Source organism: Anomaloglossus baeobatrachus, unplaced genomic scaffold (genome assembly GCF_048569485.1).
Source record: "Anomaloglossus baeobatrachus isolate aAnoBae1 unplaced genomic scaffold, aAnoBae1.hap1 Scaffold_699, whole genome shotgun sequence".
NCBI classification, from domain to species: domain Eukaryota; kingdom Metazoa; phylum Chordata; class Amphibia; order Anura; family Aromobatidae; genus Anomaloglossus; species Anomaloglossus baeobatrachus.
In genome coordinates, this window is record NW_027445073.1 from 9,263 (window position 1) to 34,367 (window position 25,105).

At 45.9% G+C, this 25,105-nt stretch overlaps 1 protein-coding gene across 5 annotated transcripts; it reads left to right on the plus strand.

Annotated features, from left to right (window-relative positions):
• The first annotated feature begins 7 nt into the window (after positions 1-7).
• LOC142286873 (E3 ubiquitin/ISG15 ligase TRIM25-like) lies at positions 8-24,392 on the plus strand. 5 transcript variants are annotated; one of them, XM_075333403.1, is made up of 2 exons: positions 8-69; positions 19,602-24,392. In XM_075333403.1, the coding sequence occupies exon 2, from the start codon at positions 19,785-19,787 to the stop codon at positions 21,354-21,356; it is 1,572 nt and encodes a 523-aa protein (XP_075189518.1). In that variant the 5' UTR covers positions 8-69; positions 19,602-19,784; the 3' UTR covers positions 21,357-24,392. The 5 variants fall into 5 exon arrangements, with proteins under 5 accessions (XP_075189518.1, XP_075189517.1, XP_075189519.1 ...); XM_075333402.1 differs by lacking the exon at positions 8-69 and adding an exon at positions 129-209; XM_075333404.1 differs by lacking the exon at positions 8-69 and adding an exon at positions 4,499-4,610.
• The last annotated feature ends 713 nt before the right edge of the window (positions 24,393-25,105 follow it).

Here is a 25,105-nt window from a genome sequence, read left to right on the forward strand (position 1 = left end):
AAGCGTGACGCGGAGCGGTAACGTCTGCGGCTGCGTCAACATCGATCTCCCCGAGCTCCGTAGCCTGAGGTAATAATCATCCGCGCTCACTGTAGTCACGTGATTACCGAGTCTCTCACTTACTTTGTGGTACTTGGCGCCATTTCTCACCTAGCGACTGGCGGGAACTGCAGAGAAGAAGTGGCACAATCGCCCTTAGCGACCAATAAGTAAGCTGCTTTCGGTTTTCCACAGGTCTAAGCTGGTGTCACACTAAACGACAGCGACAACGACGTCGCTGTTACGTCACCATTTTCGGTGACGTAACAGCGACCTTGTAAGTCGCTGTTATGATCGCTGCTTAGCTGTCAAACACAGCAGAAGCAGCGATCATAACGTCGCTGTGCTACATGTGCAGAGAGCAGGGAGCCGCGCTTAGCGCTGGCTCCTTGCTCTCCTGCAGCACACATCGGGTTAATTAACCCGATGTGTGCTGCAGCTACATGTCACAGTTCAGAGAGCAGGGAGCCGCGCGCACTGCTTAGCGCTGGCTCCTTGCTCTCCTTGCTACAGTATGCATCGGGTTAATTACCCGATGCATACTGCAGCCACATGTCACAGTGCAGGAGCCGGCGCTGGCAGCAAGAGCGGAGGCTGGTAACCAGCGTAAACATCGGGTAACCAGGGAAAGGTCTTCCCTTGGTTACCCGATGTTTACGCTGGTTACAGCTTACCGCAGCTGCCAGTGCCGGCTCCTGCTCGCTTCATTTCGTCGCTCTCTCGCTGTCACACACAGCGATGTGTGTGTCACAGCGGGAGAGTGACGACCAAAAAATGAAGCTGGACATTCAGCAACGACCGGCGACCTCACAGCAGGGGCCAGGTCGTTGCTGGATGTCACACACAGCGACAGCGACGGGACGTCGCTGCAACGTCACAGAAAATGGTGACGTAGCAGCGACGTCGTTGTCGTCGTCGTTATGTGTGACACCAGCTTTAGAAATGAGAGCTGTAATCTGATTGGTTGCCTCCTGCTGCCGGGGTATAAATACAGAGACTCCTGTCAGGAGTGCGCAGATAACTGACACGAGACGTCCTGGTCGTGTGAGGTGGCGGGGTCCCCTGACAGGGCACATTTTCGGGGTATTTCTTGTACAAGTATCCTTTTTGTATTCGGTTTTAAGTGATTTTTGCGTCTTTTTTCGTGTTACGTCGGGTGATTTGAAGTGACGGTGACGATTTTTTTCCTGTTACTGCATACACAGCGATGGAGAAGGCAGAGACGGTAATTAACTGTCGCTGTCTTCTTCATTGAGACCTCAGCTGTCTCTGACAGCCATATTCCCTCTCCCGCAGCTACATGATCATATGTAGGAGTAGGATCACACAGATTTTTGAAGTCTATGTAAAGGTGGTCTGGAAGTGGGGTGTTCCCAGTCTACGGCAGGTCTCATAGAATATTCCCGGTATATGACGAGTTTCATGGGACACTTTCCTGGTATACAGAAGATCTTGTGGGGTGTTCTCAGTATACAGTGGGTCTCAAGGGATTTTCCCAGTAAACAGTGGGTATCGTGGGGTGTTCCTGGTATACAGTGGGTATTGTGGGACTGCTCCCGATATATGGAGGGTTTTGTAGGAGGTTTCCAGTACACGATGGGTCTTGTAGGGTGTTCCCGGTATATGGAGGTTCTTATGAGGTGTTTATGGTATACTGCGGGTCTTGTAGGGTGTTCCCTGGATATGGAGGGTCTTGTGGGGCGTTCCAGGTATACTGAGGGTCTTATGAGGTGTTTATGGTATACTGCGGGTCTTGTAGGGTGTTCCCTGGATATGGAGGGTCTTGTGGGGCGTTCCCGGTATACGGAGGGTCTTATGAGGTGTTTATGGTATACTGCGGGTCTTGTAGGGTGTTCCCTGGATATGGAGGGTCTTGTGGGGCGTTCCCGGTATATGGAGGTTCTTATGAGGTGTTTATGGTATACTGCAGGTCTTGTAGGGTGTTCCCTGGATATGGAGGGTCTTGTGGGGCGTTCCAGGTATACGGAGGGTCTTATGAGGTGTTTATGGTATACTGCGGGTCTTGTAGGGTGTTCCCTGGATATGGAGGGTCTTGTGGGGCGTTCCCGGTATATGGAGATTCTTACGAGGTGTTCATGGTATACTGCGGGTCTTGTAGGGTGTTCCCTGGATATGGAGGGTCTTGTGGGGCGTTCCCGGTATATGGAGATTCTTATGAGGTGTTCATGGTATACTGCGGGTCTTGTAGGGTGTTCCCTGGATATGGAGGGTCTTGTAGGGCATTCCCAGTATATGGCGGGTCTTGTGGGGTGTTCCCGGTATGAGGCAGGTCTTGTCGGGTATTTCTGGTATACGGAGGGCCTTGTGGGTTGTTTCCAGTATGTAGCAGGTCTTGTGGGGTGTTCCCGGTATACGGAAGGTCTTGTGGGGTGTTCCCAGTATACGGAAGGTCTTGTGGGGTGTTCCCGGTATACGGCAGGTCTTGTGGGGTGTTCCCGGTATACGGAAGGTCTTGTGGGGTGTTCCCGGTATACGGAAGGTCTTGTGGGGTGTTCCCGGTATACGGAAGGTCTTGTGGGGTGTTCCCGGTATACGGAAGGTCTTGTGGGGTGTTCCCGGTATACGGAAGGTCTTGTGGGGTGTTCCCGGTATACGGAAGGTCTTGTAGGGTGTTCCCGGTATACGGCAGGTCTTGTGGGGTGTTCCCGGTATACGGAAGGTCTTGTGGGGTGTTCCCGGTATACGGAAGGTCTTGTGGGGTGTTCCCGGTATACGGAAGGTCTTGTGGGGTTTTCTCGGTATATGGCAGGTCTTGTGGGGTGTTCCCGGTATACGGAAGGTCTTGTGGGGTGTTCCCGGTATATGGCAGGTCTTGTGGGGTTTTCTCGGTATACGGAAGGTCTTGTGGGGTGTTCCCGGTATACGGAAGGTCTTGTGGGGTTTTCTCGGTATATGGCAGGTCTTGTGGGGTGTTCCCGGTATACGGAAGGTCTTGTGGGGTGTTCCCGGTATATGGCAGGTCTTGTGGGGTTTTCTCGGTATACGGAAGGTCTTGTGGGGTGTTCCCGGTATACGGAAGGTCTTGTGGGGTTTTCTCGGTATATGGCAGGTCTTGTGGGGTGTTCCCGGTATACGGAAGGTCTTGTGGGGTGTTCCCGGTATATGGTGGGTTAAATGCTAACTAAAAGTGCTGAAAGGTAGGAAAGCGGGTAAACTAGTTACAGGGTGAGGGACGCTTAAGATACTTTTATGTGTGGAGCAAAGTCTACAAAGCTGGTCGATTGATGCTGTCTTTTACAACTTATAAGTTGTCCAGCACTGACCAACCCTGGCCAAATTCATGGTGGGAAAGAAGACATATTACTTTCTGGTACTTTATAAACCTCCGTTTAGGAGGGCACTGATGCGGTCACATGATCTTCCTACATGACATTTGTTAGGCTGCTTTCACACATCAGTTTTTTGCAATCAGGCACAATCCGGCGCCTTGCAGAAATAATGCATCCGGTTTTTTTTTGCCGCCGGGTGCGGTTTTTCCTCATACTTTTATTAGCGCCGGGTTGTGCCGCATGTACTTGCGTTTGATCCGTTTTTTGTTGGTTGCGGCAAAAATAATCACGCCGGCGGCCGCACTGGATGCAGAGAGGAACGTTTTTTGCCTGCGGCAAAAAAAAAATACATGGCGCCGCATGCGTAGCTGTGCGGCATGGTGCATAATGAAAGTCTATGCACGCCGAATCCAGTGGCATGCATCAAACGCCGGAAGCATGTACTGTATCCGGTTTTTTCTTCTGAACATGCCCAGAAGTGATATAAATTCATTGATTGTTAGAAAATCACTCACACTCTCACCGATCGCGGGCGCGGCGCTGCACGGCTGTTACACAGCTCTGGAGGCTTCTCCTGATTTGAAAATGCTGGCTGCCCATTATTAAATCTTGTATTCACTGCTTCCCCTGCACGCTGGCGCCTATGATTGGTTGCAGGCAAACACGCCCCCATGCTGAGTGACAGCTGTCTCACTGCAACCAATCACAGCTGCCGGTGGGCGGGTCTATTTCTTGCAGTAAAAAAATAAATAAATAATTAAAAAAAAACGGCGTGCGGTCCCCCCCAATTTTGAAACCAGCCAAGATAAAGCCACACGGCTGAAGGCTGGTATTCTCAGCATGGGGAGCTCCACGTTATGGGGAGCCCCCACCCTAACAATATCAGCCAGCAGCCGCAAGGAATTGCCGCATTTATTAGATGCGACAGTCCCGGGACTCTACCCGGCTCATCCCGAATTGCCTTGGTGCGGTGGCAATCTGGGTAATAAGGGGTTAATCATGGCAGGCGTCTATGAGGCACCCCCAATGATTAACCTGTAAGTGAAAGTAAATAAACACACCCGAAAAAAACCTTTATTTGGAATAAAAGACAAAAAAAACACCCTCTTTCACCATTTTATTAAAATTCCCCTGCAGGTCCGATGTGATCCACAGAGGTCCCACAACACTTTCAGCTCTGATACATGAAGCTGACAGGAGCGGCCATAGAACACGACCGTTCTCTATCACCTCCACGCAGCAAATGAAGTGAATTGCGCTGCCAGCGGTGACGTCACTGAGGTAGTGCCGGGTGTGTGCGGTGATGATGTGTGCGGTAGTGCCTGCGTGTGCTGTGATGATGTGTGCGGTAGTGCAGGGCTGTGCGGTGATGATGCGTGCGGTAGTGCAGGGGTGTGTGGAGATGATGTGTGCGGTAGTGCCTGCGTGTGCGCTGATGATCCGTGCGGTAGTGACTGCGTGTGCGGTAGTGCTGGGGTGTGCGGAGATGATGCGTGCGGTAGTGCCAGCGTGTGCGGTGATTATGGGGGCGGTAGTGCAGGGGTGTGCGGAGATGATGGGGGCGGTAGTGCCTGCGTGTGCGGTGATGATGCGTGCGGTAGTGCCTGCGTGTACGGTGATGATGGGGGGCGATAGTGCCGGTGTTTGTGCGGTGATGATGGGGACGATAGTGCCGGTGTTTGTGCGGTGATGATGGGGACGATAGTGCCGGTGTTTGTGCGGTGATGATGGGGGCGATAGTGCCGGTGTTTGTGCGGTGATGATGGGGGCGATAGTGCCGGTGTTTGTGCGGTGATGATGGGGGCGATAGTGCCGGTGTTTGTGCGGTGATGATGGGGGCGATAGTGCCGGTGTTTGTGCGGTGATGATGGGGGCGATAGTGCCGGTGTTTGTGCGGTGATGATGGGGGCGGTAGTGCCGGTGTTTGTGCGGTGATGATGGGGGCGATAGTGCCGGTGTTTGTGCGGTGATGATGGGGGCGATAGTGCCGGTGTTTGTGCGGTGATGATGGGGGCGGTAGTGCCGGTGTTTGTGCGGTGATGATGGGGGCGATAGTGCCGGTGTGTGTGTGGTGATGATGGGGGCGATAGTGCCAGTGTGTGTGCGGTGATGATGGGGGCGATAGTGCCGGTGTTTGTGCGGTGATGATGGGGGCGATAGTGCCGGTGTTTGTGCGGTGATGATGGGGGCGGTAGTGCCGGTGTGTGTGCGGTGATGATGGGGGCGATAGTGCCGGTGTTTGTGCGGTGATGATGGGGGCGATAGTGCCGGTGTTTGTGCGGTGATGATGGGGACGATAGTGCCGGTGTTTGTGCGGTGATGATGGGGGCGATAGTGGCGGTGATGATGGGGTCTCTCTCTCAGCATAAAAAAACGGATCCTTTTTTTACCGGATCCGTCGCATCAGTTTTTACACAATCGGAGACGGATCCGTTGCATCAGGCACAAACCGGATTGTGCCTGATTGCAAAAAACTGATGTGTGAAAGCAGCCTTAGCATCTACAGATTCTGCCTTCTGGGCACTGATTGTCGTCCTGTCAGTAACCAGAAGAAGGCAGGTGTGGGCACAGAGGAGAGGGAAAGGAATGATGGGAACTGTAGTTTTCAGGGAATGCACACTGGAAACTGAAACTTACTGATATGTACACGCCTTGTGTGGATACAGAGAAGAGCTGGGAAAGGTAGGAAAACAATGTCAGAGGAGTCCGTAACTTGCTGGGGGATTGTTAGCCAGGATAAGTGCATCTAAAACTGTTAAGGATCAGACCAAACCCTCTAGATCTGTTGCTATTGTGCCAGATACATCATCACTTCAAAGGTGGAGTCCAGGACTCGCCAGGTAAGTGCTGTTACTTCTGTGTCCGCGATGAGTGCAGTGAATATGCATGAGCTTAATGAGCGGGCCTGGAAGCAAAGGCCGAAGACAGATAAGTATTAAAATTCTTAATTTTTATGTGACCTGTGTTTTCTCCGTTACATATCACATGGATTACATCAGTGTGTGACACCCGTGCTGACGGCTGTGTTATACATCAGCAATCGGAGCAATCAAAAAGTCATATTCACCCCAATATAGTTTCAATAAAAACTGCAGCTCACAACTAGTGATGAGTGAGCACTAAAATGCTCTAGTCCTCAGTAATAAAGCCACTCAAAAACGCAAGCAGAGGCGAAGGCCAAGGGCTAGGTGATACAAGTGATCCCACACTCAGACACTCTGAGGAGCTTTAAACATTTCCATTTATTGATCCTGGCCTATCGTCCTGCACGTTTCAAGAGCGACATGAGGAGATTGTGTGTAGTGATGCCCAAATATATGAGCAGCCATGGTCAGAAGATGACGATGGGGACTGGCAGAGGTAGGTGATGATGAGACACAGTTGCCAAGATGTCATGTTAAGTCAACAAGTTAGTAGGACCAGAGTGCAGAAGTAGAAGATGAGGTGGTGGACGATGAAGTCACTGATCCAACCTGGAAAAGCGCAATGCGGAGACGGCAGTGGAGATGGCGAGGGATCCGTAGCACGCAACAGGCAGGAAGAGGCAGTGAGGCAGCCAGAGGGAGAAAGCAGGCAACTGTTCCCCAGAGCACCTTTGCGCGGCAAGTTCCCAGGCCAGGGGTGGGTTAGGTGTTCCCCAGTCTGTCGCTTTTTGAAAGAAAGTGTGGATGAGAAAACAACGGTCATTTGCAACCTGTGCCATATCAAGATCAGCAGGGGCTTGAACATTAGCACCCTGCCCACCACCAACATACTCAGGTACGTTATCAAACCATCTGACTAAGTGGACCGAACGCCTGGGTCCACAATCCATGTGCATGGGTGACGCCAATGCCTCTTCCCCCTATGCTACATGCTGGGCAATACCCACACGATTACCAAAACAAGAGAGAGCAATACGACCGACATCCAAAGTGCAAAAAGTGAGATCTTTATTGAGGGTAGGTGCAGGGCGGCACAGTACAAGTGAAGCCACAGACAACAAGCACTGACCATGTACAACCAGTGTATGACAAGTATTAATACATCTATATACAGATCACATAACTCCAATCCCTAGTACACATGGGAGACCCTTGATTATGTACCACAATTTTGGAGATTTTAAAAGATTATTTACCAGAGTGGATTATAACATCCCAAAGGAGGGGGAGATAGCCATTATATCCCTCAGGGTGTTCATTTGAGTACAAAGTATCTCAGATATGTATATTATCAAGTATATTATGTGCTTAACATATATTAATGTCAATCAAAAGCTGACATACTAGGTGTCAAAGAACTAAGCTAGAGGGATATATAGAGAGAGATGTCACAGATTTAATAATATCCCCAAAAAGAGGAAAAATTTCCCCACATCTCCCAACCATCAAAAAATGTCCACCTGATACCAGTATGTTGGTATTTCACAAGGGAATCCCAAAGTGTACAAAGGAATGGTGTGATCATTACAGTATGCACAGTCTAAGTAAATCTCACTTTATAGCAGCTGCGGTTGGCCTCATTAATAGACTGTGATCATAGTTAACATAAGTTGTACATGACCATATCATACCAATAGAGAAAGGTCCACACCTCTATGTACGCTGCAAAAAAGGGGACTTGTTCTATATCTTCATAGTGTGGGTCCGCTATTATAGCTCAGGTGCCTATCTATAGAGGGACCATACCCCAATCGTGGCGCACATATGGTAAACACTATACCTGAAAATTGGTGGTCAGTGGGTGTTGTCCGCGTCCTTCCCGACGGCCGTTTCGGCGAGAAGCCTTCGTCAGGGGGCGTGTACAAAGTGAGGGGACACGTGGTTTAAAAAAGATGCGTCAACCAATTACAGCCGAATACTAGTTTGGTGACGTAAGCAGTAACCCGGACAACGGAGGACGCTCGCCGCCGGCCTCGCATACTTCCCGTCCGACGCTTCCGGTCACATGACCGCCACGTGTGCGCATCACGCGGCCGTCATGCGAGCGGACGTCACACGAGGAAGACAGCGCGGCAGCCTGGAGACGCCCACCGCTCCCAGGGCGCCTGCGCACAGATTCGCCACTATACCACATATTATACGTAGGCAGCACCAATTTAGGGAAATTTGTATATACGGGACAAGAATACTGTGTGTATATAAGAGGGGGGAAAAAAATATACCCAATATACGTATATGACAGGGATGCATAAGTAGGGTAAAGTGCTATATATAGTGTGTATATATGGTTCATCTAATATAGCCAAAACGTGTATACCATATTCAATAGATACTTCACATATATAATGGCAAAACTCCGGACCACTGCAGACATTGGTATACCATATAGGAAAAACATGACACTTAATGACCATATTCAATAAATATACAAAAATGTTATATGGCCGAGGGATCGACACAAAAGCATGCGACACGATGCAATCCCGTCGTCCCAATAAAGGACTGCGGGATATGGAAATTCCATGATTTTATATAAAGATCAATATATCAAAGAAAGGTAATTATAACATCATATAAAATAGGATGTCACCATATCACATTATGTCGATCCCCCACATACAACCATCGACTGTAATTGCTTTATACATATCACGGAACTCAATGTCACCATATAATAAATAAACGGTAACCATAGCATCCAATAAATACAATGCTCCATAATCATGAACCATAAACATGGCAATTTTCACGATATCATGCAAGACCATTGCATCAGAGTTTTAAAACTCGATACCATACAGGACATGACATCATGAAAAAACAACAGAGTGCCATCACGCAACGAAAAATAATCCCCTACATGCATTCCCATAGGATGCAATTACGTCATATAATCATGGAAGCACCCGTGGCGTCCACGAAATATAATGCTCTGTAAAATATAACAGTGTCAACACACAATATCAACATATCCAGATGTTCCTGAGGATTGTTGCGGTCCCAACTCTTCATGGAATGTACCCACTTCATGATGATAGAGAAATATTTATTATATGGTGACATTGAGTTCCGTGATATGTATAAAGCAATTACAGTCGATGGTTGTATGTGGGGGATCGACATAATGTGATATGGTGACATCCTATTTTATATGATGTTATAATTACCTTTCTTTGATATATTGATCTTTATATAAAATCATGGAATTTCCATATCCCGCAGTCCTTTATTGGGACGACGGGATTGCATCGTGTCGCATGCTTTTGTGTCGATCCCTCGGCCATATAACATTTTTGTATATTTATTGAATATGGTCATTAAGTGTCATGTTTTTCCTATATGGTATACCAATGTCTGCAGTGGTCCGGAGTTTTGCCATTATATATGTGAAGTATCTATTGAATATGGTATACACATGTTTTGGCTATATTAGATGAACCATATATACACACTATATATAGCACTTTACCCTACTTATGCATCCCTGTCATATACGTATATTGGGTATATTTTTTTCCCCCCTCTTATATACACACAGTATTCTTGTCCCGTATATACAAATTTCCCTAAATTGGTGCTGCCTACGTATAATATGTGGTATAGTGGCGAATCTGTGCGCAGGCGCCCTGGGAGCGGTGGGCGTCTCCAGGCTGCCGCGCTGTCTTCCTCGTGTGACGTCCGCTCGCATGACGGCCGCGTGATGCGCACACGTGGCGGTCATGTGACCGGAAGCGTCGGACGGGAAGTATGCGAGGCCGGCGGCGAGCGTCCTCCGTTGTCCGGGTTACTGCTTACGTCACCAAACTAGTATTCGGCTGTAATTGGTTGACGCATCTTTTTTAAACCACGTGTCCCCTCACTTTGTACACGCCCCCTGACGAAGGCTTCTCGCCGAAACGGCCGTCGGGAAGGACGCGGACAACACCCACTGACCACCAATTTTCAGGTATAGTGTTTACCATATGTGCGCCACGATTGGGGTATGGTCCCTCTATAGATAGGCACCTGAGCTATAATAGCGGACCCACACTATGAAGATATAGAACAAGTCCCCTTTTTTGCAGCGTACATAGAGGTGTGGACCTTTCTCTATTGGTATGATATGGTCATGTACAACTTATGTTAACTATGATCACAGTCTATTAATGAGGCCAACCGCAGCTGCTATAAAGTGAGATTTACTTAGACTGTGCATACTGTAATGATCACACCATTTCTTTGTACACTTTGGGATTCCCTTGTGAAATACCAACATACTGGTATCAGGTGGACATTTTTTGATGGTTGGGAGATGTGGGGAAATTTTTCCTCTTTTTGGGGATATTATTAAATCTGTGACATCTCTCTCTATATATCCCTCTAGCTTAGTTCTTTGACACCTAGTATGTCAGCTTTTGATTGACATTAATATATGTTAAGCACATAATATACTTGATAATATACATATCTGAGATACTTTGTACTCAAATGAACACCCTGAGGGATATAATGGCTATCTCCCCCTCCTTTGGGATGTTATAATCCACTCTGGTAAATAATCTTTTAAAATCTCCAAAATTGTGGTACATAATCAAGGGTCTCCCATGTGTACTAGGGATTGGAGTTATGTGATCTGTATATAGATGTATTAATACTTGTCATACACTGGTTGTACATGGTCAGTGCTTGTTGTCTGTGGCTTCACTTGTACTGTGCCGCCCTGCACCTACCCTCAATAAAGATCTCACTTTTTGCACTTTGGATGTCGGTCGTATTGCTCTCTCTTGTTTTGGTAATTAATTGCGACTTATCCTCAGTCCCCATCCAGGATCTTATACATATTATTATGTTTATTATCTATATTTGTATCTGGTAAATCATGGTGTGGCTGTGGTTTTCTTTGAATACCCACACGATTGCCTGACTCCCTGCATCTGTCATTGCATATTGGCAAGCAACATCAGCAACCACGTCCGATTCTTTATCCCAGCGCAACGTTCATCTGTCCTTACCCTAGGCCTTGGAACACAAACATAAATACCCAGCCACCCACAGGTCAAAACACTAAATGGGCACGTTTCCAGACTACTTGGCCTGGAAATTTTCCTGTTTAAGCTTGTGGATGCTGAGGATTTCTGAACCTCATGGTGGCGCACGTTCTTCAGTACTCTGTCCCCAGCCACCACTATTTTTCCCTGCTGTCCCTGCCTTACACAAACACGTGTCCCATTTCATCTATGCCCTAACCAGTGCAGTTACTGGGAAGGTCCACTTAACAACCGACATGTGGCCAAGTGCTTGTGGCCAGGAACACTATATTTCACTGATGGCACACTGGGTGAACCTTGTGGGGGCTGGGACTGATACGGACCTTGGGATGGCACATATGCTACCGGCACTGGGGATCTTTTGGCCCTAGTTCCATCAGTGTCACCTCATGCACCATATCTGTAACACGCTTGGGTGTGGACCCACTGCATCACAGGCCGGGCTTTCTCTGGAGGGGCATGAGTAAGTGCCTACTGGGTATTCACCAGGGCCTCAGATAGTGAGGTTGGACTTGGCTGCCAGTAGACATCAAGTACCAGTCCAGGGCAGTCCCAGGACTGCAGTAGCTGACACCAGGGGACACGGAGTATCAGGCAGGATAGCATCAGGATCACAGACAGGGTGGGTTCAGGTGCAGACAAGACACGTTCAGGCAGAATAGGTTCTGGTTCAGGTGAATACAAGGTCATAGGGACCTGACAACACACTAGCATGATAATAGATACAGAAGTTGCTCAGGCACCTCCCTACAGGAGCGGGTGCTTTACCTAGCCTGTGCCTCCCAGCCATAGGCTGGGGACACTTTCGGAGTACACGCCTACTAGTTTAAAAAGCGGGGAGTGCATGGACGCGTGTCCTAAGTGTATAGATAGGAGACCTGCGCAATGTGTGCAGACCCTGGGGGCCGTAGCGGGGTGTGGAGCAGGAGCCAGAGAAATACATGAGGTGCTGCAACCGTGAGTACATCGGCGTGAACACCCTACAAGACCATGACGCTGGGCAGTGGAGGGACTTCATGTGGCCATTGCTTCATATTTTTACATGGTTATCGGGCCGCCCTCTGCAAATTTTCAGAGGCTCATCATGCCACCCTCGCTCCTAATTTATAGAGGGTCATCATGTGACCTTCGCTTTTAATTTTACCAGATTGTGTATGAGGCCTACCTCTAAAAGTCTCTGATATATAGGAATGAATACCCCCCCAGGGGTAAATGTTTTTCAGCCCTTGTACTTGGCGTATAGGCTTTACCAGTCTAGGAGGCTCTCTCCTTAAAAATGGGGGGGAAGGTTTTCTGAAGCCCACCTCTACATGTGTAACATAGTGTATTGCAGTACCTCCTTCTACTTTTTGGCAGCCCTTGCACTTAGTGCATAAGCTTTATGAGTCTTGGTGTCCCCCTACCTAGCAATTTATAACAGAATGTCTTTGTGTAATAGAGGGTGTATCGGAGTCTTTCTTCCTTGTAATTTTTTACGGTTCTTCCATTGTCCGCATAGGCTTTGTGAGGTTCAGAGCCCCAGCTCCTTCATCAATTACACAGAATGTGTCTGACCATTTTACACACCACAGGCCCAGATAAGGCAGTCAAATGTTAACATTACATTTACCGGTGGGTAGCTGTACTTTCCCCTAAACTATATCATCTACTCTAGTCTTATCCAACAGAGAAATGTGGTGAGAGAAGGGTCGGCTATTAAGGGGTGGAGGAGGTTTTTGTTTTTTTTTCTTCTTTGAAATTTTCCCTTACATACAAGTCATTATATAGGAAAGAATAATTCCTAATATTTTTTTCCTGTAAAGTCATTCAAACTAGTTACAAAGTGAGGGACGCTTAAGATTCTTTTGTGTGGCGCAAAGTCTCCAAGGCTGATCGACTGATGCTGTCTTACAACTTAGAAGTTGTCCAGCACTGACTAACCCTGGCCAAATTCATGGTGGTTAAGAAGATGTCTGACTTTCTGTTACTTAACCAATTCTGCCCCGTTAAGAGGACGCTGATGCGGTCATGGGACCCTGCTACATGATATTTCTTAGCTTCTACTGACCTGCTTTCTGGGTACTGCTTGTACGGATCGTCATCCTGTCAGTAACCAGAAGAGGGCATGTGTGAGCACAGAGGAGAGGGAAAGGAGTGACGGGAACTGTAGTTTTCAAGGAATGTACACTGGAAACTGAAACTTACTGATATGTGCACGCCTTGTGTGGATACAGAAGAGCTTGGAAAGGTAGGAAAACAATGTCAGAGAATTATGTAACCTGCTGGGAGATTGTTAGCCAGGATACATGCAGCTTAAAAAACTGTTTCAATTCTCATCTGCTGCTAATGTGCCAGATACATTAGGACCACTTCAAAGGTGGAGTCCAGGCCTCGCCAGGTAAGGCCTCCTTCACACATCCGTGCAAAATATGAACATTCTGCATGATCCGTGGTGAATGTGTATGTGTGTGCATGTGTTCCATGTGCTATCTGTGTGACATCCGGATAGCATGACCTTGTATACTTACCTGTCTCCAGCACTGCTGTTACTTCTCGGTCCGCGCTGAGTGCAGGGAGCAGGCATGAACTTAATGAGCAGGCCTGGAAGCAACAGCAGAGGCAGCAGCGGAGGAGACAGGTACAGTGCCTTGCGAAAGTATTCAGCCCCCTTGAATTTTTCAACCTTTTCCCACATTTCAGGATTCAAACATAAAGATACAAATTTTAATGTTCTGGTGAAGAATCAACAACAAGTGGGACACAATTGTGAAGATGAACGAAATGTATTGCTTATTTTAAATTTTTGTAAAAAAAATAAACTGAAAATTGGGGCGTGCAATATTATTCATCCCCTGTAAGTTAATACTTTGTAGCGCCCCTTTTGCTGCGATTACAGTACAAGTCTCTTGGGGTATGTGTCTATCAGTTTTGCACATGGAGAGGCTGAAATTCTCGCCCATTCTTCCTTTGTAAACAGCTGGAGCTGAGTGAGGTTGGATGGAGGCGTTTGTGAACAGCAGTTTTCAGCTCTTTCCACAGATTCTCGATTGGGTTCAGATCTGGACTTGGCCATTCTAACACCTGGATAAGTTTATTTGTGAACCATTCCATTGTAGATTTTGCTTTATGTTTGGGATCATTGTCTTTTTGAAAGACAAATCTCCGTCCCAGTCTCAGGTCTTTTGCAGACTCCAACAGGTTTTCTTCAAGAATGGTCCTGTATTTGGCTCCATCTATCTTCCCATCAATTTTAACCATCTTCCCTGTCCCTGCTGAAGAAAAGCAGGCCCAAACCATGATGCTGCCACCACCATGTTTCACAGTGGGGATGGTGTGTTCAGGGTGATGAGCTGTGTTGCTTTTATGCCAAACATATCGTTTGGCATTGTGCCCAAATAGTTTGATTTTGGTTTCCTCCTGAGCAGAGCACCTTCTTTCACATGTTTGGTGTCTCCAGGTCGCTTGTGGGCTTGTGGCAAACTTTAAACAACACTTTTTATGGATATCTTTGAGAAATGGCTTTCTTCTTGCCACTCTTCCATAAAGGCCAGATTTGTGCAGTGTACGACTGATTGTTGTGCTATGGACAGACTCTCCCACCTCAGCTGTAGATCTCTGCAGTTCATCCAGAGTGATCATGGGCCTCTTGGCTGCATCTCTGATCAGTCTTCTCCTTGTGTGAGGTGATAGTTTGGATGGACGGCCGGGTCTTGGTAGATTTGCAGTGGTATGATGCTCCTTCCATTTCAATATGATCGCTTGCACAGTGCTTCTTGGGATGTTTAAAGTTGTGGAAATCTTTTTGTAACCAAATCCGGCTTTAAACTTCTCCACAACAGTATCACGGACCTGTCTGTTGTGTTCCTTGGTCTTCATGATGCTCTCTGCGCTTTACACAGAACACTGAGACTATCACAGAGTAGGTGCATTTATACGGAGACTTCATTACACACAGGGGCTTATATTTATCATCATCAGTCATTTAGGACAACATTGGATCATTCAGAGATCCTCAATCAAGGAGTGAGTTTGCTGCACTGAAAGTAAAGGGGATGAATAATATTGCACGCCCCAATTTTCAATTTTTTATTTTTTACAAAAATTTAAAATAAGCAATTAATTTCCTTCAAATTCACAATTGTGTCCACTTGTAGATTCTTCACCGGAACATAAATATTTTTATCTTCATGTTTGAAGCCTGAAATGTGGGAAAAGGTTAAAAAATTCAAGGGGGCCGAATACTTTCGCAAGGCACTGTAAGTAAGTGTAAAAATTCTTTATTTTTATGTGACCTGTGTTTTCTCCGTTACATGTCACACGGATCATATCAGTGTGCGGTCCGTGTGACACCCGTGCTGCCGGCTGTGTTATACATCAGCAATCAAAGAGTCATATGTACCTCAATATAATTTCAATAAAAACTACAGCTCACTAGTGATGAGTGAGCACTACCATGCTCAGGTGCTCAGTACTCGTAACTAGTGATGAGTGAGCACTACCATGCTCGGGTGCTCACTACTGGTAACTAGTGATGAGCGGGCACTACCATGCTCGGGTGCTCATTACTCATAACTAGTGATGAGTGAGCACTAAAATGCTCTAATGCTTGGTAATTAAGCCAGTCAAAAACGGAAGCAGAGGCCGTGGGCCAGGAGATACAAGTGATCCCACACTCAGACACTCCGAGGAGCTTTTTACATTTCCATTTATTGATTCTGGCCTCTCACCCTGCATGTTTCAAGAGGGACATGAGGAGATTGTGTGTAGTGATGCCCAAATATTTGAGCCGCCACGGTCAGAAGAAGACGACGATGGGGACTGGCAGAGGTAGATGATGAGACACGGTTGCCAACAAGTCATGTTAAGTCAACAAGTCAGGAGGACGTCAGTAGAAGACGAGGTGGTGCCCTTGCACTTAGCGTATAGGCTTTACCAGTCTAGGAGGCTCGCCCCTTTAAAAATGGGGAAAAAAAAAATCTTTTCTGAGGCCCACCTCTACATGTCTGACAGGGTGTATTGCAGTACCTCCTAAGTTTTGACAGCCCTTGCACTTAGTGCATAGGCTTTATGAGTCTTGGAGTCCCACTACCTAAGAATTTTAACAAATTGTGTACGAGTCCCTCCTTTATGTCTAATACAGGATGTATCAGAGTCCCTCTTCTAATTTTTGGTCCTTGACTGCCATGGGAACTCATTGGTATCCCACTATAGAGTTAAAACAGGGGCCAATGGTCATCAGAAGCGATTACCCCTCCCTATTCCTAACCTCCTAAATGCCGCTGTCTGTGGCATTTAACACTAGAACTACTTAGGTAGTCATTTTGACTACTTTGCACCATGTATTTCTATATAGGTGTCACGAGTCCAGTAGTTCTAGTGTTAAGAGGTTACACTCTAGATAAATTCCTTGAGGGGTCTAGTTTTCCAAAATGGTGTCACTTGTGGGGGGTTTCTGCTGTTTAGGGGCCCTACAAATGCTACATGGTGCCCGCAATCTATTTCAGACAAATTTGTGTTCCAGTATTCAAATATTGCTCCTTCTGTTCTGGCTCCTCCCATTTGTACAAACAGAGGTTTTTGACCACATGTGGGGTATCAGCGTGCTTAGGAGAAACTGTGGAACAAGTTTTGAGGCCCCTTTTTGTTGTGTTATTTCTTCTAAAAGTGAATAAATTGGGGTAGAGCAACATTTTTAGGTAAAATTATATATTTTTTTTTTTTTTAATTACACATGGCTTTAGTTCCTGTGAAGTACCTGAAGGGTTAATAAACTTCTTGATGTCGGGAGGGGATCTGCGCACATGTCAGCTGATTTATACAGCTGACATGTGTGCCTTGCAGGCACCAGTGGAATTGTTATCCACCCGTACCTGTTAACCCCTTAAATGCCTCTGTCGAAATGTGACAGCGGCATTTTAATGGCGATCGCGGTAAAGATTTACTCACCGCTCGCCACCGGAAGTCATGGGATGTGATCATGTGGATCCAGTGGTTGTCATGGTTATCTCAGGGTCATATTATGACTTCTGTAGTTCACATGAGTCAGGTCCTGTAACCAGCAGCCGAGTACTGCAGGTTACAAAAGATGATCATTTCTCCTGATCTGAGCGGTGCTGCTCTGATCGGGAGAAAAGAATGAACGATCAGACTGCTGATTCTTATAGTCCCCTAGGGGAAGTGGTAAAATAAAAAAAAAAAAATTGAAAAATAAAAAAACAACAAACTAAAATTACCCCCCATTAAAAATTAAAGGGTTAAAAAAAAAGTATACATATATTTGGTATCACCGCGCTCAAAATATTAAATCAATTAATCTGATCGGTAAACGGCGTAGCGGCAAAAAAATTCTAAACGCCAAAATTATGCTTTTTGGTTGTCGCAAATTTTGCGCAAAATGCGATAACAGGTGATGAAAACGTAGCATCTGCACAAAAATGGTACCCTTAAAAACGTCAGCTCGAGCCTTAAAAAATAGGCCGTTACTGAGTCATAGACCCCGAAAAATGAATGCTACGGGTCATGGAAAATGGCTCAAAAAAAAAGTGCCACTTTTTTTGGATAAACTTCTGATATTTTTAACCCCCTTAGATAAAAGTAAACCTATACATGTTTGGTGGCTACAAACTCGCACCGACCTCAGGCATCACACTGACTCATCAGTTTTACCATGTAGTGTACACGGTGACTAAAATATCTCAAAAACAATCGTTTTGTTTTTTTTAAAATTTTTCCGCATTTGGAATTTTTTTGCCGTTTTCCAGTATACTATATGGTAAAACTCATGGCTTAATTTAAATGTACAACCCGTTCTGCAAAAAACAAGCCTTTATATGGCAAGATTGACAGAAACATAAACACAAGTTATGGCTCTCGGAAGAAGGGTGGCGAAGAAAAAGAAACGGATAGCACAAATTCCGGAAAATTGCTTCAGTGTGTCATTGACTTCCAGTATACTCAGTACTCAAATTGAGCCTGTCCGAGCATTTGACCAGCTTATTTCAAGTACCAAGCACCCGAGCATGGTAGTGCCCGCTCATCACTAGTTACGAGTACAGAGCACCTGAGTATAGTAGTGCCCGATCATCACTAGTTACCAGTACTGAGCACCCGAGCATGGTAGTGCCCGCTCATCGCTAGTTACCAGTACTGAGCACCCGAGCATGGTAGTGCCCGCTCATCACTAGTTACCAATACTGAGCACCTGAGCATGGTAGTGCCCGCTCATCACTAGTACTTATGTTTCATAAGGTCAATGTATAGCATCATTGTAATGTTAGAATTGAGTATTGGGCTTTCTAAACCATTCACACATGACTGTAGGAGACTGTCTTGTTTGTCTGGTCAAACAACTTGCTGATCAGTGGGTGTCCCACCACTTGGATGCAGACCGATCGTCAGATTGGGGAACCTTTATCTCAACAGCCACATTGGAAATGAATGGAGCGCCGGTCACACACGCATAGGAATAAATGTTCCCGTTCCGCCGATCAGTGTGAATCTAAAGCAGTCGGACCACCAACAGTCAACAAGTTTTCCTGTTCAAACAAATTAAGTATAATCTTTAGAGAAATAAAATGAACTAACTAATGGGTTGGGTTAATAAAAACGTTTTGTAGGCAATGCCGCTAATTAGTGGCTACCCAACCACCACAATGTGAACCTTCTCCTAACTGTTAGCACTAGGAAGTGTGATGTCATGTGTGTATCAGGCCGGGTCTACTAATCAGAAGAGAGTCCTACGAAACTTTTTGGTCAATTTGCCTTTATAATGTATCTTCTTTAGATGTTTTACGGCAATTTCGATAGCAAAGCATTCACCTGCACCAGTCTTGAGAATGGATGAGATGTAGATGGAGCACTGTGACGCCAACACACCCATCAACACCCGCCATCGAAACACACTGCATATGCCTTACTTTCTGGGCGTAAGATAATCGATTAATTTTATCTGCACTTCCGCGGGTCCTGAATAACCAAAAACTAATTTGCTAACATGGAAGTTGCTCATGAACAAGTCATTACACGTAAAACAAAGTAATAGAGTCCAGAAAATCGGAGAAAATCCATTAGTTCAATCGAAAGTACAGATAAAACTATTTCTTGCGCAGTGTGTTGCGATGGACATTGTTGAACATATCTCGTCGTGTGACCCACCATTTTCAGGAGTTGCTAACTTGGAGCAGAAGACTTTGCTAACAAGGGGGAGGTAAAAATGATCTGGAATTTCAAAGAGCACATATTACAAAGTTTAATAAACCAGTAAGGGTGACATCGAAATTGTTGTTAGGTTTTTAATGTCTTGTCGTTAGCAAACGAAATTTAATCATGAATTGTTATTTCAGGTCTGGTTACTCCCGTAACTGAATGAGTACAGCCTGGTGGAAGAGCTGTCAAGTCCTGCGTCATTGGTCGTGTAAGCAATCTTGGACACATCCTACAGAACCTTTAACGTAAAGTGCATTGAGAAGACTCCTACGTTTTGGTGACACCTGGTCAAGCCCCAGTGCCTTCCAGCTGTGTTGACAATGCCATTTGCTGATCTGCGAGAAGAATTGAACTGCTCCATCTGCCTCAGCATCTATACAGATCCAGTCACCCTAAGATGTGGCCACAACTTCTGCTGGGTCTGTATTGACCGTGTGCTGCTTACTCAGGAGGCATCTGGGGTTTATTCCTGCCCCGATTGCAGAACCGAGTTTCCGAAACGTCCAGCACTGCACAAAACCATAGCACTCCGTAACATAGCTCAGAGTTTCCAGTCTAAGCAAGAAGTTGAGGAAACTTGTGGCACTTTGTGCACTTACTGTGAGTCTTCTGTATCTGCCGTTAAAACCTGCCTACAGTGTGAAGCTTCATTATGCGACAAGCACTTAAAAAGACACAGCAAGTCTGATGATCACGTCTTAGTGGAACCCACCACCAGTCTGGAGAATAGAAAATGCTCTACCCATAAGAAGATGCTGGAGTACTACTGCACCGAAGACTCCACCTGTATCTGCGTAACCTGCTGCCTAATCGGAAAACACAAAGGTCACCAGGTAGAACCAATAGATGAAGCATCGGAAAAGAAGAAAATGAAACTCCGAAATATCCTGGAGAACTTGACCTCAAAGCGAGTCGAGACTGAGAAACAAGTGCAAAACCTAGAAGTTGAAAGGCAGAAAGTGAAAAAGAAGGTTTCCCGAGAATCGGAGAAAGTTAACTCACTGTTTAGAGACATTGGGAAACTTCTTATAGATCTAGAACACAAAGTTCTAGGTGAGATCTCCAGACAGATGGACCATGTGGAAACCTCATTGTCTGAGCTTATCCAGCAGCTCGAATCGCAGAAGGAGGAGTTGTCCAGAGATATTTCCCAGATTGAGGAGCTATGTCTCTTGGCCGATCCATTAGCTCTCCTCCAAGAATGTGAATTACAGAGATTTGACTTACCTGCAGTTGCTGACGACCAAAGAAAAGACAGTAAATCATCGGAATATGTGGCTGATCTGGATAAAAATTTAATCTCCATGACATTACATACTGGGATGGCAGATATAATGGCTCACTTCAAGAAAGGTCTCCACATTGTGGAGGTTTCAGACCTCCTGTTAGATATCGACACAGTCGCCAGAGACGTGTGCATCTCAAGCGACCTGAAAACAGCTCGTTATTTGAGTAATCAAAAACATCCAGAATCCCCCAAGAGGTTTGAGGACTGTCAGGTTTTGAGCACCAGAACCTTCTCATTAGGCCGTCATTACTGGGAAGTAGAAGTTAGCAAATCGGGGTACTGGATGATTGGGGTGTGTTACCCTAGTATAGGTAGAAAAGGGGAGCAGTCGTACATTGGGAACAACGAAAAGTCCTGGTGTTTATCAAGGTCCAAGTTAAAGAAGCATCATTATTCAGTGATGCATGACGGGAAGATTATCCAATTGCCCTTCAAGTTTTCCAGTCAGAGATTAGTGATTTATCTAGATTATCAGGCCGGAAAATTGGCCTTTTACGAGCTTTGCGATCCGGTTAAACACCTACACACGTTCACTGCCACTTTTACCGAACCTCTTCATGCTGCCTTGTACATATGGACTGAATGGGTGGCGATCAGGAGCTAGATAGAAGGTTTAATTGTAGAGTTAAGGCCTGCTTGAGGATATCATCCGTGGTAAGCCCAAAACCCTTTAGAACTAGGCTGAGTTGCCCATTGCTTGCAACGCAAAATTGATACAATACCAAAATGGCCCCATAGAAATCAGAGGGGATGTTGCTTAAGATTTATGTTAAGAGATGTCAGGCGATGGCAGAAATAGGCGGCATTGATCTGTCGGTGAGCTGCGGTTGCTGGGTTGTCACTACAGTGGAACGACTCAGGAGGGTCACAGGACAGGGTGTCTCAGCGGCGGGAGCCATTGATCTGACTGTAGACTCTGTTGAATGGCCCGTGATTGACGAGATGGACTTCAAGAAAATGGCCGCAGAGGCACCGCGTGTGCAGATAGGACCCCGTGGCCATTTTCTTGAAGTCAATTGCATCAGCCACAGGCGATTCCATGGAGCCCTCAGTCAGATCAATCCACCTGCCGCCGAGACACCATCCTGTGACACTTGTGAATCGCTCCTCTGCTCCTCCCAGCCCTCAGTATTGCCGACCGTGCCTCCTATGACCCTACACCACCACCACCACCCCGGTAAGCCATATCCGGATGGTAAGACGCACCCACATTCTACCCCCAGTTTTGGGGGAAAAAAGTGCGTCTTGTATCCCGGAAAATACGATTATATTATCTGTCCTCTTGCAGATGTAAGGTACTAAAGTCCCCCTGTGTGAATAGAGCAGAAGTCAGCATGTCCGACTACTTCCAAGTCTACTGTATATAGGAGTGGTGGTTACACATGCTTGCTATAGCACTTTGGGGTCCCCGTTGTCAGTATCAGTATGGGTCTCTGCAGCAGGAACCCCAGTGATCACACAAGTATGATAAATATGGTTTATTGGACAACCCCTTTAAACCCGTCACTTGCAAATTATCCCTGACTTTCTCTAATTATTCCGTTTTATTCGCTTTTGCATTGCAGACATTTGTTTCTCTGAGAGCGTACTATGTGAAATCTCTGCTTTGCAGCCAACTGGCCATTTTTTCCAGGTCTTCTCTTAAGGCATGTGCTTTCATCCCTCTTTCCCTCCCAGATGTTGCCAATCGTAGATCGTCAGCTAATCTAGGAGACTTATCAGTGTCAGAGACTGCAAAACTGATTGGAGGGGGGGTGAAAGTTATGACCTCAGAGAAGATTCTATAAAAACTTCAGTTAGTGTAAAGGCTAAGGGATAGTGGGTGAGTCGGTGCTCCTAAGGTAACCCTCAAGCAAGGGGGCCCTATGCTATGCCTAACCTGAGGGATACTCCTAATGGTGGAGAGGCCTGAGTCTCCTTCCTGACCCTGCTCCTGGCCAGTCCTAATCTGATTCCACCTCCCCAGGGAGGGGACAGGAGTGTAATGAAAAAGACAGACAAGTGAAAACCAGTACTCTGTGACACAGTATGCACAAAGGTTAAGACAATAAGAGATTCAGGAGGAAAAACAAGAGCAGGAAGGAAGTACAAAACAGGGGTAAACTCCACAACCGCTCCAATGGGCAAGAGGAAAGTACAACTTTCACCAGGGTCTGGGACACCACACCTGACAGAACAACACAGAATAAACTATAGCTGGCATGGGTAGAAGGATTCCACCAGCATAAATAGGAGGGGAGAAGAACCTCCCCAGAACATGTGATTAAAGTAGCAAGCAGACTAGCCGAGATTAACTCTTGAATCGGCACATACCAGGTCGACTGCCTTTGTTGATCCCAGACACCAGAGAAACCGTTGGGCAGTGTCTGAATCTGCAATCTGAACTGAGCTGACAGTACCTCTTTAAGTGATTAGACGTTAGTCCTTAGCAAGTTAATAGTTGTAAGTTTGTGAATACTTTGGTTGCGTTTTTTGGGGGGTGTGGGGGGTGTAGGACTCTGCCGTAATGTGTACAACGAGCCAGTATCTGACCATTTTATTTGCCGTTATTTGGGTTTTGTTTGGTTTCTCTGTAGCTAGTATGTGTTGACTTTTCTGAGTGGGATCATTTCGTAACTTTAGACTCGTAGATACTTTTTGTTAGAGCACTGTTATTTGCCTCTACGATATTGGGCACATTAAGCCTTCGAGTGAGAGTTGGAAAGGTACCAAAGCAAGTTGTGACTTGCCTTTATACTGGGTGTCTGGTAACTGCTCGTCTCCCCAGTTGTATAGAAATGCATAAAAGTATTTCGTAGTGAACGAACATGGCCACTGATACTGTTGTATTCGCTCTTTAATAAAAACATATCCATTTACATGTTTCGAGCTTTGATTTAGTTAGCCCTTTACTAGCTACTTGGTGTTCCGACAACTTGAGGCTTGGATACCTCTGACGTTTACCTATCCTAGAAATAGGTGATAAATGTCCATCTTGGGAAAAACTTCTACATGGGGTTCGAACGGCTGTGAAAAAACGCTTGACGACAATTTTTGGAATCAACCCAATCGTCACGTCTCCATTTATTACACTGATAAATAAAGCAAGATGTCGGTACGATTTGTTAATCAAAAGATGGATCAAAACAGGGTGGGCAAGATCTGGTTTCTCGACGTCTAGGACTATACGGTTCTCTCGTCTAGCTTTTTTTTTTTTTTACTACCAATCCTTTCAGCTAATGGTCGGATGCTCCCTGGAATGTGACGGGCGTATACTGATAAGATACGTTATTCTTCCTTGAAGCCCCAACATAAAAGAAGTAAGAGTTTAGAACTTTGACTAGTGATAAAAATATATAAGTAGAAAAAGAAATTCTACTATCGGATTTCCAGACAACGTACAGGAAAGTGTTATCACCACCTCTTCAAACATTCAGTGTTAACTTTCAGATAGGTGGGTCGATTCTATACTGTTCTACTTCGAAAAGGTCACCTGCGCGCCAACGCTCCCTTTTACTTTCTATAGGACTTTGGAAGAAAAAGCTGAGTTCTGTACTCTATCTCCAGCCATTCCATATAAACAGGGCTTTCAGAATCCTGGTCTACTGATATATGAGAGTCCAAGTGATCGGACCGGACCCCATCGATCTGTGTTATCCTTTGGATAGGTGATAACTTTCAGAATTTTCCTTAGATACATTAGTAATGCATTACGATATCACATTAGGTAGGATAGGTACTATAGATGCAAAATAATGTCCCAATGGGCGATGAGCCTTTGTCTATAGATGTGGTTGGACGAACTTTCGACATCTCGAAACCCTATATGCCAAATAACTGCCTATGTTACCACTTCAGTCCACAAATTTCCATCTATACTGTATGTCCTGTTGTGTATAAATATGTGACTCTTTGGATTTTGTGTCATACTGAGCCTGATGAAGAGACCTGAGTAGTCTTAAAGCGTGCTATGTATTACCATCTTTTAAGGTAGCCATTAAAAGGTAACTGAGGACTCTGCTTTTTTCTATCAATACTGTGTCATGCTAGTTATGGTGAAGTACCACGAGTACACAGACTGGAAAAGGAAGGGAAACCCTGTGCTTAGTGAAGGGGGGAGATGGTGACCCCTGACCAAACCTACAGCTGGTTCCCTTGACCACCCTAGATAGGTTCCACACCTATGCGCCGAGCAGGATACCTTGCCCTGGCTGACCCTGAACTGGGTGCTAGGTAAGGAATGGATGAGATGAGCACTTAGTCAACCCAACTAAGCTTTAAAGAAGACACAGGCATTAGAAACAGGGGGAGTGAATGAATAACTTATCTCCAAGATGATCACAAGCCGACTGCTTGCTTCCAAGGCCTGTATAG

Excerpts from the sequence above, each read along its gene's own strand:
- LOC142286873 (XM_075333403.1), top strand. The coding sequence starts at position 19,785 with ATGCCATTTGCTGATCTGCGAGAAGAATTGAACTGCTCCATCTGCCTC.